Raw genomic sequence first — 17481 nt, forward strand, 5'->3', positions numbered from 1 at the left:
ATCTTGTAAATACGGCCCCTTCACACGCAGCCCTTTGCGTGGCAGGGGCGTGCAATGGGTGTTGTTGTGGTCGTGCCACAATTTGCTAGAAGAAGCTGTGGCGAAGCATAGCATGACCTAATTTCATATCTGGTTAACTATAAACGGTGATAATGTAGCTAGTCTGGCGAGGAGTTGAGTAGCTTTATAGAGATCTTTAGTCTATGTCATGAAACCTGAGTGTTAATGCTAGTCAATGACACACCACTTTAGGAACTGGGTGCTTTTCAACTGCTATGTTCCTTCACCATTTATGGGTTGAATGCACTCAATTTGTATATACTCCTACACTTCAACAACTAGTGAAATTCACCAGATTAGCTGCTAAATTAAACTGATCAATGCTGAAAAAAATTAGCTTTTTCCTTCCTTTGTGATTCATTTATATATTTATGTATTTTTATGTAGGTGGACCGTGTAGACAAAAGTGCCCCAAGAATTGCACACATTCAGAATCCATCCACTGTGGAGCTGCTGAAAAATGAGCGCTATGGCATCTACATCACTAGCAAGGATCTGAAGGCCTCCTACCCTGGTACTGAAGATGGAGAAATCATTTTCAGGATTTTACGGGGTCCACATTATGGCTACTTGGAAAACATAACCTCAGGTATTGTGTTGTCTTTGTTAGTCTCTAACATACATGCGTGAAAGAAGCAAATACATACCAAATACCGTGTATAGAGTAGTTGTAGGAAGTTGGCACTGTATGCACTATTTCAAAGTAAGGAATAGTATGCACAGAGTCCAAGGGTTCCCCTTAGAGGTAAGATAGTGGCAAAAAGAGATAATACTAATGCTCTAATTTGTGGTAGTGTGGTCGAGCAGTAGGCTTATCAAAGGAGTAGTGTTAAGCATTTGTTGTACACACACAGGCCATAAATGAGGAACACACACTCAGAGACAATTCCAGGCCAATAGGTTTTTGTATAGAAAAATATACTTTCTTAGTTTATTTTAAGAACCACAGGTTCAAGATTTACATGTAATACTTCAAATTAAAGGTATTGCAGGTAGGTACTTTAGGAACTTTGAATAATCAAAATAGCATACACAGTTTTCAAATAAATCACATATAGCTATTTTAAAACTAGACACTGCAATTTTCAACAGTTCCTGGGGGGAGTAAGAGTAAGTTAGTTTTTGCAGGTAAGTAAACCACCTACGGGGTTCAAGTTTGGGTCCAAGGTAGCCCACCGTTGGGGGTTCAGAGCAACCCTAAAGTTACCACACCAGCAGCTCAGGGCCGGTCAGGTGCAGAGGTCAAAGTGGTTTCCAAAACGCATAGGCTTCAATGGAGAAGGGGGTGCCCCGGTTCCAGACTGCCAGCAGGTAAGTACCCGCGTCTTCGGAGGGCAGACCAGGGGGGTTTTGTAAGGCACCGGGGGGGACACAAGTCAGCACAGAAAGTACACCCTCAGCAGCACGGGGGTGGCCGGGTGCAGTGTGCAAACAAGCGTCGGGTTTTCAATAGGTTTCAATGGGAGACCAAGGGGTCTCTTCAGCGATGCAGGCAGGCAAGGGGGGGGCTCCTCGGGGTAGCCACAACCTGGGCAAGGGAGAGGGCCTTCTGGGGGTCACTCCTGCACTGGAGTTCGGATCCTTCAGGTCCTGGGCACTGCGGGTGCAGAGTCTTTACCAGGCGTCGGGATCTGAGGAACAGGCAGTCGCGGTCAGGGAGAGCCTCGGGATTCCCTCTGCAGGCGTCGCTATGGGGGCTCAGGGGGGGCAACTCTGGCTACTCACGGTCTCGCAGTCGCCGGGGAGTCCTCCCCGAAGTGATTGTTCTCCACAAGTCGACCCGGGGGCGTCGGGTGCAGAGTAGCAAGTCTCACTCTTCCGGCGGGAAACGCAAGTTGTTTTAAAGTTGCTCCTTTGTTACAAAGTTGCAGTCTTGGGTGAACAGAGCCGCTGTCCTCGGGAGTTCTTGGTCCTTCTAGAGCAGGGCAGTCCTCTGAGGATTCAGAGGTCCCTGTCCCTGGGAAAAGCGTCGTGGAGCAGTGTCTTTAGAAGTGGGGAGACAGGCCGGTAGAGCTGGGGCCAAAGCAGTTGGTGTCTCCGTCTTCTCTGCAGGGTTTTTCAGCTTAGCAGTCCTCTTCTTCTTAGGTTGCAGGAATCTAGTTTCTTAGGTTCTGGGGAGCCCCTAAATACTGAATTTAGGGGTGTGTGTTTAGGTCTGGGAGGGCAGTAGCCAATGGCTACTGTCCTTGAGGGTGGCTACACCCTCTTTGTGCCTCCTCCCTGAGGGGAGGGGGGCACATCCCTAATCCTATTGGGGAAATCCTCCATCTGCAAGATGGAGGATTTCTAAAAGTCAGAGTCACCTCAGCTCAGGACACCTTAGGGACTGTCCTGACTGGCCAGTGACTCCTCCTTGTTTTTCTCATTATCTCTCCTGGACTTTCCGCCAAAAGTGGGGGCTGTGTCCAGGGGGCGGGCATCTCCACTAGCTGGAGTGCCCTGGGGCATTGTAACACGAAGCCTGAGCCTTTGAGGCTCACTGCTAGGTGTTACGGTTCCTGCAGGGGGGAGGTGTGAAGCACCTCCACCCAGAGCAGGCTTTGTTTCTGTCCTCAGAGAGCACAAAGGCTCTCGCCACATGGGGTCAGAAACTCGTCTCTCAGCAGCAGGCTGGCACAGACCAGTCAGTCCTGCACTAAACAATTGGGTAAAATACAGGGGGCATCTCTAAGATGCCCTCTGTGTGTATTTTTTAATAAATCCAACACTGGCATCAGTGTGGGTTTATTATTCTGAGAAGTTTGATACCAAACTTCCCAGTATTCAGTGTAGCCATTATGGAGCTGTGGAGTTCGTTTTTGACAGACTCCCAGACCATACACTCCTATGGCTACCCTGCACTTACAATGTCTAAGGTTTTGCTTAGACACTGTAGGGGAATAGTGCTCATGCACCTATGCCCTCACCTGTGGTATAGTGCACCCTGCCTTAGGGCTGTAAGGCCTTTTAGAGGGGTGACTTACCTATGCCATAGGCAGTGTGAGGTTGGCATGGCACCCTGAGGGGAGTGCCATGTCGACTTAGTCATTTTCTCCCCACCAGCAAACACAAGCTGGCAAGCAGTGTGTCTGTGCTGAGTGTGGGGTCCCTAGGGTGGCATAAGACATGCTGCAGCCCTTAGAGACCTTCCCTGGCATCAGGGCCCTTGGTACCAGGGGTACCAGTTACAAGGGACTTACCTGGGTGCCAGGGTTGTGCCAATTGTGAGACAATGGTACATTTTAGGTGAAAGAACACTGGTGCTGGGGCCTGGTTAGCAGGGTCCCAGCACACTTCTCAGTCAAGTCTGCATCAGTATCAGGCAAAAAGTGGGGGGTAACTGCAACAGGGAGCCATTTCCTTACAGTAGTAAAGCCACCAGTTGCATTTCAAACTGTGGAAATTCAAACAGAAAACCTTATAATAATATTCTACATCAACAAACAAAGGGGAATACATTCCCAGCCCCTCCTAAAGCTAGTCCAGGAAATAAGGACACGGCCAGCAACAGAACAAAGGGGTATGCATCAGGGGTACCAGGAGAGCAAAACATAGAAGCAGACCGACTTAGCAGATGAGGAGAGGTACCCCCACAAATACCAAACATGGTATTTGCACCTTTTAACAATAGTGCAAGAAGAACTAATTAACATTCCAAATAAACTATATTTACTGACAAAACACCAGAGAAATGTTTGTTACCCAGATTGTGCCAGCCTCAACCTAGCAGCATGGCTCCGGATGGCCTTTTAATGTAGACATCTGCCCCTGCAGTGCTATGGGATTATTACGGAGGCAAAGAAACCAACTATTCATAGGTGTTATGCCACAAGATGGAAACGCCTTGTTATGTGGTGCTTGAGAGTACATACAGTGGCAGTTCACGATTGAAGACGTTATTGTATGATGTCTGATGTACTTGTTAAAATCCCAACTGCCAGATGCCTTGCTAATCATACAGTTATCTGCCACGGTGCACACACTAAGGGGGAAGAAAGAAAAGAAAGGGTTAAAGAAAGTAGATCCACAGTATCACTTCTAGTGCGAAACTTCAGCCTGGTACTTGTAAGACTAACGAAGCAACTCTTTGAACCAATGAAGAAAGCTTGTTTAAGACATCTCACTTTACAAACAGCTTTCCTCACAGAATTCTCTTTGCAGCTAGAATGAGAGTTAAGGACTAACTTTTCAGATACCATACCTACAAATACATAAAGACAACCACACTCACTATATTTTAGAAGAAAAATCATGCATTACTTACAAGAGACTAAAGCAATGCAGAGGCCAGAACAATGTTCTGCATATCACAAAACAAAGATAAATGATGTACCTGTAGCCAAGAGAACATCAACAACATGGATTGTATATGCATTATGCTGCTCTTTTTAATGAATTCAAGACTTTCAAGGAATACCAAACGCAATCTTCATAAGGGAACAAGCATTGGCAAAGCCAATAGGTCTCACCTATGCAAGGCCTATTGGCTTTGTCAATGGGTTTAAGACATGTTGCACAGTAGCACGAGTTGCTGTGCAACTTGGCTTAAAGTCAAGAAAAAAGCAATATGACATGACCAGCGTTGACTGCATCATAGGACTTTTTTTAAACCATGTCGCACACCGGCACAAACTACTGTGCAATATGTTAAAAAAGCAGGGGGAAGCAAAATGTTGGGACAGGGTAAGCAGGAATAATGGACAGCAAGAGGATGGTGGTAAGGGGAAAACAAAACATGGGAGGTGCGGGGGAGAAGGGAGTGAGTACCAGTCAGGGGCAGGGGGAGTAGAATGGAGTAAAAGAAATAGTACCCAGCACAGAAGTGGATGGGCGCTAATTAGGTTGAATAAATCTGTGCTTGGTCTATGCTCCACAGAAAGGAACAGAAGTGACGCTTGGCCTGTGCTCACCAGTTAGGAGGTTACAAAGAAGAGTGACACTCAGATCAACAAATGGTAAACAATGGGTGGGCTGCAAGTCCTTTTTTGTAAACAATAGTGCAATAGCATTACTCAGTAATATATCATTACAAGACATATAAACAGCATCCACATGGTCATCAACACATATTTATCAAACATTATTGTATAGTTATGCAGTCAAGGAGAAAGGCACAAGTAGCTCAAAACACTGTTAAGCAGCTCTTTGCATCCATCCGCACACAAACTCTCTCCTCCACTGATATTTAATACAAGTCTATAGTAGATGCACATCATGTGAATCTAGAGTAGATTTATGCCACAAAAGAAATGGATTACCTACCTGTAACAATATCTTTGTAGCTTAAAACTCTTCTAGATTCACATGTGACACTCCCTTCTCCTAGGTGAAGGAGGGGTGCTGATGAAAAAATAAGTAATGAAAGGAAAAAAAAAATCTGCGGATGGCGACTATATGCTGGTGAAATGTGGCCCAAAGTAATCCTCATTGTTAGTCTTCCTGCCTGTCTATACTGAGTGCCAAACAGAAAAAGGTTTTAGAGTTACACTTAGGCCCTCATTCTGACCTCGGCGGTCTTTTCGCAAGACCGCCGAGTTACCGCCGCGGTGAAGACCGCCGACCGCGGCGGTATGCCGCTGTGCGCATTCCAACCGCTGGGAGCGTTCCGCCGGGAAACCGCCGGCAGCCAGACTGGCGGTCGGCGGGAAAGTGGAGACTGGTCAACCTCCACCGCCACGCCAGCAGAACACCGCCCCCAGAATTACGACCCACATTTCTGTGTGGCGGTCTTCTGTTGGCGGTGTGCTGTCGGCGGTCACGTCCCTATGGCTCCCGTCGCCTCCCGGAGGACCAACGCACAAGGTAAGTTGATCGTCCGTGAGGGGAGGGGGTGGGGGGGTGTTGTGTGATGTGTGCGTGCATGGGGGTGTGCAGATGTGCATGTTGGGGTGCGTGCATGTCGGGGTGCGTGTATGTGCATTTCGGGGTGGGGGTGGGGAGGGGGTTCGTACCACCTCTGGGGGGTGGCAGGGGGGTGGAGGGGGTGGGGGGAGGACTCGGGGGGGCAGTGGGGGGTGGGGGGGACCCCTATCAGTGCCAGGGAAGGAATTCCCGGGCTCTGATAGTGCCTACCGCCATGGTTTGCATGGCAGTTCCCGACCGCCAGAAACCGCGGCGGTAAGCAGGGTCATGATACGGGTGGCGGTCTTGGGGCGACCGCCGGGCCGGAGTGCGCAAACTCCAGCCCGTCGGTCATGACCGCCGTGGCGGTCGGAGTGGGGAAGTGGCGGTCGATCGCGGCGGTGACCGCCGCGGTCAGAATGCCATTTTTTGGACCGCCGGTCTGTTCGCGGTCCGACCGCCGCCTCTCCGCCGACCGCCAAGGTCAGAATGAGGGCCTTAGTCTCGATACCCAACCACTATATGGTGGAAAAATGCACAGCATGTGCAAATACAGGAGCTTCAATCTGCTAAACCATTGTTACAGATAAGTAACCCATTTCCTTTTCGTCATTCTGGGCTACCGTTTGGTTTGTTTCTATATTACCGAATTCCAAATTGTGCATCAGAATCTTTAAAGTTTTTGCTGCACATGGATGTTTGAAAAACAACTACAATAATATTTTCTTATTATTTGGCAGGTGGCTTTATTCGTGAGCAATTCACTCAGAGAGATTTAAATGGAAAAACAATACTTTACGTGATCGATCCCTTCCTGGAGATTAATTCAGATAGGTTAGAGCTTCAAGTCATGGACCTTAGAGGAAATAAAGCTCCTTCTCAAATGTAAGTGACAGACGTTTCAAATATACAAATCAATGCATATGCTCTCTCCTTTCCTTTATATTTCATTCTTATTGTTTGCATCTGTCTGATAGAGGTAGTGCTGTTTAGGTTCCTTATATGAGACAATTCTTCGGTGTTCCCTACATTCCCTTTTCATGGCCTCAACTCTGTCTTTATCACCTTTCTCCCACGTCCAATTTTATGCAGTGTTTGAAGCACTGGGGAGGAGATGCAATATAATTGATGTCCTTCAAACACCTGGCCAAATAATTGTGTTATTTTGGGAAAATTGTATTTCTTTCTCTGTGCCTTGATTGTAGGTATGTGAGAAGTAAAATGTGGTCACGTGTAATCAAAATATGTAAACGTCAGCTCCTACGTAAGTGTGTGCTATTAATACTCTCCATAGTGCATGCCTCCTGCCAAACTCCTTCTCAGAACCTGGTTTCTGAAATTCAGTCAGATCAAGACTTCAGGTACCACGCAGGTTTTATACATTATCGTCTCATGTAAATGAGATGCAACTGCTGCAAAACAATATTATCTACAAAGCACTCCACTGGTAATAACAAATTAATGAAACGCTGTGCAAGCAACCTACTTGGCTTGCCATTTGTCAAGTATTTTGTTTAAATATAAAAATAGAAATGCAATTAAGATCAATATATTTTGACAGTTGGTTTGATGATCCGTTTCATTCAACGTATATTGACTGTTGGCTACATGACCAGTATTTGCATCCATTACCCACTTTCTGAATCTGAACTGGCCATCTGATTGTCTTATATGGGCTGAACAGTTTTGCTCTAGCAGTATAACAAATTGGGTTTTTGGTTGAGGAGGGTGAGCCCCCAACCCCCACTAACCCACTAAAGCAACAGCCACACTCCCTGTCATGAGAACTACAAAAGTCACTAAATTAAACTGTGCCTAACACCCTGGTAGCTTGCCACAAAGGCAGACAGGCTTAACTTAGAGGCAATGTGTAAAGTAGGTACGCAGCAAGTAAACAGTAATAAAGTGAAAACACAACATAAGAAAAATCCCACACTAATTTAGAAAAGAGTACATTTTGATAAATTATTTGACACCAAAACAACAAAAATCCAATCAGAAGAACTGGTGATGTGCAATTTTCAAGTTTTAAAGTAAGTCTAAATGCAAAAAGCGCCAACTTTGGTTACCTGGTCGTGCCAGACTGGTACAAAATCACAAGTTCAGGATGACTGCAATGGAGTGCAGCCCCGATACATGGACCAGGTAGTCCCGCTGAGAATTGTACCTTATGTGGAGTGTTGCGTTGCACTGCAGCAGTTCTTATGAGGATCTATGAAGGCTGTGATGTGAGGTCTTGCATCTGGTTGCGTTGCACTGCATTGGTTCCCATGAAGAGCTGTGAGGTAATGTGTCAAGTTGCACCATACTGCATCGGTTGCTATGAGGAGCTGCCAGGGTTGTGATGCATGGTCCTGCATCAAGTTGTGTTGGTTTCAATGAGGAGCAATGAGGGATGCAATGCAAGGTCCTGTGTCAAATTGCGTTGTAACATGTTGGTGCCAATAAGGCTGACGTTCAGGGGCTGCGAGGTGCTGCAATGCAAAGTCCTGCATCAAGCTTCATCGAGTTGTGTCACTAAGGACCAGCTCTGAACCAAGGAAACCCACAGTTGGGCAAGGAGGTATACACTCTGATGCCAGCCAAAGATCTAGGACCTGGGGGGAGGGACCTCTTGGAGATTAGGACTTACTCCAGCAGAGGCAAGCACCAAGGCACAGGCAGGTCCAGTTGAGTCTGGGCAGCTGGGCAGATTCAGGGCAGGTCTCAGGAGCTTGTTATGTCCCTGTAGCTCTGAATAAGAGGCCAGTCTGCTAGCCAGTGGAGTCGCTCTGGTGGGTCAGGGTTCAAGGAGCAGGTCCAGTCTTCCTTCCTTGGGCAACAAGGCAGCAGGGCAGTTCTCCTTGCTGCAGGGCACAATAGTCTTTCTGCTCCCCTCCCCAGCAGGCAGTTTGAGGATGTTCAGCCCCTGAGTCAGAAAGCCCACTAGACACCAGAGTACTGTACAAAAAATAAAAGAAGCGGGGCAACTCGGCTTTCCATAAGGCCATGCCCCCTACCTAGAAGGGAAACAATAGTCCTTCTGCTGCCCAGGAAAAAAGACTGGTGATAAGCCCTATTGCACAGCCTGTTCTTTGACAGAGGCATGGCCTGATGCCTAAGCAGGCTGTTCCCACCCCTTCTTTTTAACATTTCCTGGTATCTAGTAGGGAAACTGTAAAAAAATGATGAGGTGAAGTGACCTACTCAGGCATTAGGCCATATCCCCACATTCAGCCTAGCTGTCTTTCTGCCTCCTACACACTACACATATATTTTTCCTTTCTTTAGGAAAAAATATAGGGTGTGGTCACCCTGTTCAGACATTCAGCCTGGCCCTCACTCCCAAAGCCCCAACATTCTTTCTGTCTTCCTGAGTCAAGAGAATCCACATCATCGAGGGAAGCAAAAAGTCTTTTGGATTCCGTAGGGTGTAGTTTTTAAATATGGGCTGGCGAAGAAAGGATACATCCTAATTTCATGGTGAATGGCTGCACGATCAGGCTATGGGTTAGCAGAAAACCCTGTGAACCCAGGGCATTTCTAAAACCTAGGGACGTAGATGAATCCAGGGTGGTGTGGCTATTGTTCCCAATCTGCTACTAACAAAAATGGTCCCTCACTTGTGTGACTGGTCCTAGCTCCTGAGAAAGGAAAGGCTCTAAAACTTAAAGTGGAGACATTACATTTTCACCATCAAAATTAGTCCATTCAGGTGGTGTGGGTAGCAGTGGTGTTTAGACCTAGGCAAGGCCACTGCTAGGAGAAACTTACTGAACTCAGACATTTCTGAAAGTCAAACATCCAAGAAACTCCAGAGTGTCATGGCCGAACTGGGAACCTAAAGCAGTCTTGGCAAATTTTGTCAGACCAGCCCCATCGGGTGCATAGCGAGCGAGCCTGACCGCTACAGTGGAGTTTGGGGGGTTCTCCTTCCCAAGAAAATGTTGGAATTTTTTTTAAAAACTGTGCATTCTACACGATATTTTTGATTATATGTTCAATTGGATTAATTTTTAAAACATAGTAAATGATGACCTTACAGTGCACCAGGATACAGCAATCTTTATTATGATTCCCTCACTATCACCCTCTAACTTTGCCTCTCATCACTGCATAGCTCCTATCTCACATGTATTTCATTTGTTTTTTAGCACATCTGTTACCAGCGTAGGGTGTTGAAGCACTTCACATCACACACACATACGGAGACAATGAATCGTACATGTGTAAATCAGTGTATAGAAAATCCTGACAAAGGGAACTACAAGGTGTAGGTCTCACATCAACCATACTGGTCGGCATTTTTTAAGAGTGCTTTGCTTGGGGAAACATGAACTCAGGATTCAGAATGTAACACAGTGGTTAAGGTTGACTTTATTAATATCAATTTATATCTACTTAAACCCTTTTTAGCAAAGTAAGGGTAATAAACGACTGGGAAAGTATATTGTTTTAACTGTACCATGCATTTTGCATGCAGCTGCATGCAGCTCTTAGATGGCAGTTCATAGCTCACTGTGCTAGATTATGATTGTAACTTATGAACTGGACAGTAACAAAAAGATCTCTGTGCCAAAAGTAGTATTCCACTGTGCTAGACACATAAAATACTGTTCTGTGATCTTTTTAGTACACGTTCTTTTCAGCAGGCATATTAACCCTCCTGTGCTACCTTAGATGAGTCAAAACTGCCACTAGACAAAACCCAAATCTCTCTCCAGCAGGCACATTAATCACCAGATGTAAAGAAATGCCTCCTTGGCATGGTTACCCCCTGACTTTTTGCCTTTGCTGATGCTATGTTTTGATTTGAAAGTGTGCTGAGGCCTGCTAACCAGGCCCCAGCACCAGTGTTCTTTCCCTAACCTGTACTTTTGTTTTCACAATTGGCACGCCCTGGCATCCAGGTAAGTCCCTTGTAACTGGTACCCCTGGTACCAAGGGCCCTGATGCCAGGGAAGGTCTCTAAGGGCTGCAGCATATCTTATGCCACCCTGGGGACCCCTCACTCAGCCAAGACACACTGCTTGCCAGCTTGTGTGTGCTGGTGAGGACAAAACGAGTAAGTCGACATGGCACTCCCCTCAGGGTGCCATGCCAACCTCACCCTGCCTACGCAGTATAGATAAGTCACCCCTCTAACAGGCCTTACAGCCCTAAGGCAGGGTGCACTATACCATAGGTGAGGGCACCAGTGCATGAGCACTGTGCCCCTACAGTGTCTAAGCAAAACCTTAGACATTGTAAGTGCAGGGTAGCCATAAGAGTATATGGTCTGGGAGTCTGTCAAACACGAACTCCACAGCACCATAATGGCTACACTGAAAACTGGGAAGTTTGGTATCAAACTTCTCAGCACAATAAATGCACACTGATGCCAGTGTACATTTTATTGTAAAATACACCCCAGAGGGCACCTTAGAGGTGCCCCCTGAAACCTTAACCAACTACCCGTGTAGGCTGACTGGTTTTAGCAGCCTGCCACACTCGAGATATGTTGCTGGCCACATGGGGAGAGTGCCTTTGTCACTCTGTGGCTAGTAACAAAGCCTGCACTGGGTGGAGATGCTTATCACCTCCCCCTTGCAGGAGCTGTAACACCTGGCGGTGAGCCTCAAAGGCTCACCCCCTTTGTTACTGCACCACAGGGCATTCCAGCTAGTGGAGTTGCCCGCCCCCTCCGGCCACGGCCCCACTTTTGGCGGCAAGGCCGGAGGAGATAATGAGAAAAACAAGGAGGAGTCACTGACCAGTCAGGACAGCCCCTAAGGCAACCTGAGCTGAAGTGACTCTGACTTTTAGGAATCCTCCATCTTGCAGATGGAGGATCCCCCCAATAGGGATAGGAATGTGACCGCCTCCCCTTGGGAGGAAGCACAAAGAGGGTGTAGCCACCCTCAGGGCTAGTAGCCATTGGCTACTGCCCTCCCTGACCTAAACACACCCCTAAATTCTGTATTTAGGGGCTCCCCTGAACCTAGGAACTCAGATTCCTGCAACCTAAGAAGAAGAGGACTGCTACGCTGAAAAACCCTGCAGAGAAGACTGAGACACCAACTGCTTTGGCCCCAGCTCTACCGGCCTGTCTCCCCACTTCTAAAGACACTGCTCGAGCGACGCTTTCCCCAGGACCAGTGCCCTCTGAATCCTCAGAGGACTGCCCTGCTCTAGAAGGACCAAGAAACTCCTGAGAACAGCGGCCCTGTTCACCAAAGACTGCAACTTTGTTTCCAAAGAAGCAACTTCAAGACAACTGCGTTTCCCGCCAGAAGCGTGAGACTTGCAACTCTGCACCGACGCCCCCGGCTCGACTTGTGGAGAACAAACACTTCAGGGAGGACTCCCCGGCGACTACGAGACCGTGAGTAGCCAGAGTTGCCCCCCCTGAGCCCCCACAGCAACGCCTGCAGAGGGAATCCCGAGGCTCCCCCTGACCGCGACTGCCTGACTCCCAGATCCCGACGCCTGGAAAAGACCCTGCACCCGCAGCCCCCAGGACCTGAAAGATCGGAACTCCAGTGCAGGAGTGACCCCCAGGAGGCCCTCTCCCTTGCCCAGGTGGTGGCTACCCCGAAGGGCCCCCCCCTTGCCTGCCTGCATCGCTGAAGAGACCCCTTGGTCTCCCATTGATTCCAATTGAAAACCCGACGTGTGTTTGCACACTGCACCCGGCCGCCCCCGTGCTGCTGAGGGTGTACTTCCTGTGCTAACTTGTGTCCCCCCCAGTGCCCGACAAAACCCCCCTGGTCTGCCCTCCGAAGACGCGGGTACTTACCTGCTGGCAGACTGGAACCGGGGCACCCCCTTCTCCATTGAAGCCTATGCGTTTTGGGCACCACTTTGAACTCTGCACCTGACCGGCCCTGAGCTGCTGGTGTGGTAACTTTGGGGTTGCTCTGAACCCCCAACGGTGGGCTACCTTGGACCCAAACTTGAACCCCGTAGGTGGTTTACTTACCTGCAAGAACTAACAATTACTTACCTCCCCTAGGGACTGTGAAAATTGCACTGTGTCTAGTTTGAAAATAGCTATATGTGTTTTATTTGAAAAGTATATATGCTATTGTGATTATTCAAAGTTCCTAAAGTACTTACCTGCAATACCTTTCATTCAAAGTATTACATGTAAAATTTGAACCTGTGGTTCTTAAAATAAACTAAGAAAATATATTTTTCTATACAAAAACCTATTGGCCTGGAATTGTCTCTGAGTGTGTGTTCCTCATTTATTGCTTGTGTATGTACAACAAATGCTTAACACTACTCCTCTGATAAGCCTACAGCTCGACCACACTACCACAAAATAGAGCATTAGTATTATCTCTTTTTGCCACTATCTTACCTCTAAGGGGAACCTTTGGACTCTGTGCATACTATTCCTTACTTTGAAATAGTGCATACAGAGCCAACTTCCCACATTGGTGGATCAGCGGTGGGGTACAAGACTTTGCATTTGCTGGACTACTCAGCCAATACCTGATCATACGACAAATTCCAAAAATTGTCATTAGAAATTGATTTTTGCAATTTGTACTATTTTTCTGAATTTTTTAAAGTCCTGCTAGGGCCTTGTGTTATTCCCTGTTAGCATTTCTTTTAGAGTTTAAAAGTTTTGTGAAAGTTTGAATTAGATTCTAGAACTAGTTTTAGATTCTTAAAAAGTATTCCAACTTTTAGAAACATAATGCCTGGTGCAGATGTGAATGTGGAGGAACTCGACCTCACACCTTACCTCCATCTTACGATGAGGTAGCTAAGGTCACTCTGCAAAATAAAGAAAATCACAATTGGCTCAAGACCCTCCAAACAACAGCTCCAGGAGCTTTTGGCAGAGTTTGAAAAAGCCAACCCCTCTGAGGATGACAACCCAGAGGATGATGTTAGTGACATGGAGGAGAATTCCCCCCTTCCAGTCCTAACTAGGGAACCCAGGGACCCTCAATCCCTGATTCCAACTGTGATAGTCAGAGATGCTGCTTCCCTCACAGGAGGGGCCAGCACCTCTGAAATCACTGAGGATAACCTCAGTGAAGAGGACCTCCTGCTAGCCAGTATGGCCAAAAGATTGGCTTTGGAAAGACAGACCCTAGCCATAGAAAGGGAAAGACAAGAGATGGGCCTAGGTCCCATCAATGGTGGCAGCAACATAAATAGGGTCAGAGATTCTCCTGACATGTTGAAAATCCCTAAAGGGATTGTAACTAAATATGAAGATGGTGATGACATCACCAAATGGTTCACAGCTTTTGAGACGGCTTGTGTAACCAGAAAAGTAAGCAGATCTCACTGGGGTGCTCTCCTTTGGGAAATGTTCACTGGAAAGTGTAGGGATAGACTCCTCACACTCTCTGGAAAAGATGCAGAATCTTATGACCTCATGAAGGGAACCCTGATTGAGGGCTTTTGATTCTCCACTGAGGAGTATAGAATTAGATTCAGGGGGGGTCAAAAAACCTCGAGCCAGACCTGGGTTGATTTTGTGGACTACTCAGTGAAAACACTGGATGGTTGGATTCAAGGCAGTGGTGTTAATGATTATGATGGGCTGTACAATTTATTTGTGAAAGAACACCTGTTAAGTAATTGTTCAAATGATAAACTGCATCAGCATCTGGTAGACCTAGGACCAATTTCTCCCCAAGAATTGGGAAAGAAGGCGGACCATTGGGTCAAGACTAGGGTGACCAAGACTTCCACAAGGGGTGACCAAAAGAAAGGGGTCACAAAGCCTCCCCATGGGAAGAGTGTTGAGACATCCAAAAACAAAAATAGTAAAGAGTCTTCTTCAGGCCCCCAAAAACCTGCACAGGAGGGTGGGCCCAGAGCCTCTTCACAAAACAATTTTGGGTACAAGGGTAAAAACTTTGATCCCAAAAAGGCCTGGTGTCGTAGCTGTAATCAGCCTGGACACCAAACTGGAGACAAGGCCTGTCCCAAGAAAAGTACCACTTCCAACTCCACTCCAGCTAACACTGGAATGGCTAGTCTCCAAGTGGGATTAACAGTGTGCCAAGAGCAAATCAGGTGTCATACTGAAGCTACATTAGTCTCTGAGGGTGGGGTGGATTTAGCCACACTAGCTGCCTGGCCTCCTAATATGCAAAAATACAGGCAGCAGCTCTTAATTAATGGGACAAGTGTAGAAGGCCTGAGGGATACAGGTGCCAGTGTCACCATGGTGACAGAGAAACTGGTTTCCCCTGGTCAATACCTGGCTGGACAAACTTATCCAGTCACCAATGCGGACAATCAGACTAAAGTACATCCCATGGCTATGGTAACTTTAGAGTGGGGAGGGGTCAATGGCCTGAAACAGGTGGTGGTCTCCTCAAATATCCCAGTAGACTGTTTGCTTGGAAATGACCTGGAGTCCTCAGCATGGGCTGAGGTAGAACTGAAAACCCATGCAGCCATGCTGGGTATCCCTGAACTGGTGTGTGTCAAGACAAGGGCACAGTGCAAGGCTCAGGGTGAAAAAGTAGAGCTGGAGTCTGGAAAAAGGGCCCAGCCTGCCAAGAGAAAGGGAAAGACAACTGGGAAACCAGCTGCAACACAACAACAAAAAGAGAACCTCTCTTCTCAGGAAGAAGTTCTGCCCTCTGAGGGAACTGAGCCTATGGAGTTGGAACCTTATCAGGTTGAACTCTTAGGCCCAGGGGGACCCTCAAGGGAGCAGTTGTGTAAGGGGCAAGAAACCTGTCCCTCTCTTGAAGGCCTTAGGCAGCAAGCTGCTGAAGAGTCCAATGGCAAGAAAACTGGAACACACAGGGTCTATTGGGAAGATGGACTCCTGTACACTGAGGCAAGAGATCCCAAACCTGGTGCCACTAGGAGAGTGGTAGTGCCTTAGGAGTTCAGAGAGTTCATACTGACCTTAGCCCATGATATTCCTCTTGCTGGGCATTTGGGACAAACCAAGACGTGGGAGAGACTAGTCAACCACTTCTACTGGCCCAACATGTCCCAGAAAGTTAAGGAGTTTTGTGTCTCCTGTACCACCTGTCAAGCCAGTGGTAAGACAGGTGGACATCCAAAGGCCCCCCTCATTCCACTTCCAGTGGTGGGGGTCCCCTTTGAAAGAGTGGGTGTGGACATAGTGGGTCCACTTGAACCTCCCACAGCCTCAGGGAATATGTACATACTAGTAGTAGTGGATCATGCTACTAGATACCCTGAAGCTATTCCCCTTAGGTCGACTACTGCCCCTGCAGTAGCCAAGGCCCTCATTGGTATCTTTACCAGAGGGGGGTTTCCCTAAGGAGGTGGTGTCTGACAGAGGTACCAACTTCATGTCAGCATACCTGAAACACATGTGGAATGAGTGTGGAGTGACTTATAAATTCACTACACCCTATCATCCACAAACTAATGGCCTTGTTGAGAGATTCAACAAGACATTAAAAGGCATGATCATTGGGCTCTCTGAAAAACTCAAAAGGAGATGGGATTTCCTCTTGCCATGTCTGCTTTTCGCTTACAGAGAGGTGCCTCAGAAGGGAGTAGGGTTCTCACCCTTTGAACTTCTGTTTGGCCACCCTGTAAGGGGACCACTAGCTCTTGTGAAAGAAGGCTGGGAGAGACCTCTTCATGAGCCTAAACAAGACATAGTGGACTATGTACTTGGCCTATGTTCAAGGATGGCAGAGTACATGGAAAAGGCAAGTAAAAACCTTGAGGCCAGCCAACAGCTCCAGAAGTTTTGGTATGACCAAAAGGCTGCAATGGTTGAATTTCAACCAGGGCAGAAAGTCTGGGTTTTGGAGCCTGTGGCTCCCAGGGCACTTCAGGACAAATGGAGTGGCCCTTACCCAGTGCTAGAAAAGAAGAGTTAGGTCACCTACCTGGTGGACCTAGACACTAGCAGGAGCCCAAAGAGGGTGATCCATGTGAACCGCCTTAAGCTCTTCCATGATAGGGCTGATGTGAATCTGTTGATGGTAACAGATGAGGACCAGGAAGCTGAGAGTGAACCTCTCCCTGATCTCCTCTCATCAAACCCTAAAGATGGCTAGGTAGATGGAGTGATCTATTCAGACACCCTCTCTGGCCAACAGCAATCTGACTGCAGGAAGGTCCTGCAAACGTTTGCTGAGCTCTTTTCCCTAACCCTTGGTCAGACACACCTGTGTACCCATGATGTGGACACAGGAGACAGCATGCCTGTCAAAAACAAAATATTCAGACAGTCGGACCAAGTTAAGGAAAGCATCAAGGTGGAAGTCCACAAGATGCTGGAATTGGGAGTCATTGAGCACTCACTCTGACTGCCCCTGGGCTAACCCAGTGGTCTTAGTCCCCAAACCTCACACCAAAGATGGAAAGAGAGAGATGAGGTTTTGTGTGGACTACAGTGGACTTAATTCTGTCACAAAGACAGATGCCCATCCCATTCCAAGGGCTGATGAACTGATTGATAAATTAGGTGCTGCCAAATTCTTAAGTACCTTTGACTTAACAGCAGGGTACTGGCAAATCAAAATGGCACCTGGAGCAAAAGAAAAGACAGCATTCTCCACACCTGATGGGCATTATCAGTTTACTGTTATGCCCTTTGGTTTAAAGAATGCCCCTGCCACCTTCCAAAGGTTGGTGAATCAAGTCCTTGCTGGTTTGGAGTCC

The 17481-nt window shown here is 47.4% G+C and overlaps 1 protein-coding gene across 1 annotated transcript in view; it reads left to right on the forward strand.

Moving 5' to 3' along the window:
• Nucleotides 1-17481, forward strand: part of FREM1 (FRAS1 related extracellular matrix 1) — a 684067-nt gene that overhangs the window by 540789 nt on the left and 125797 nt on the right. The window contains exons 27-28 of the mRNA XM_069238818.1: nt 448-649; nt 6621-6765. Coding sequence (XP_069094919.1) covers nt 448-649; nt 6621-6765 — 347 coding nt within the window. The remainder of the gene's footprint in view (nt 1-447; nt 650-6620; nt 6766-17481) is intronic.

This window comes from Pleurodeles waltl, chromosome 1_2 (assembly GCF_031143425.1).
Source record: "Pleurodeles waltl isolate 20211129_DDA chromosome 1_2, aPleWal1.hap1.20221129, whole genome shotgun sequence".
In the NCBI taxonomy this organism is placed as follows: Eukaryota; Metazoa; Chordata; class Amphibia; order Caudata; family Salamandridae; genus Pleurodeles; species Pleurodeles waltl.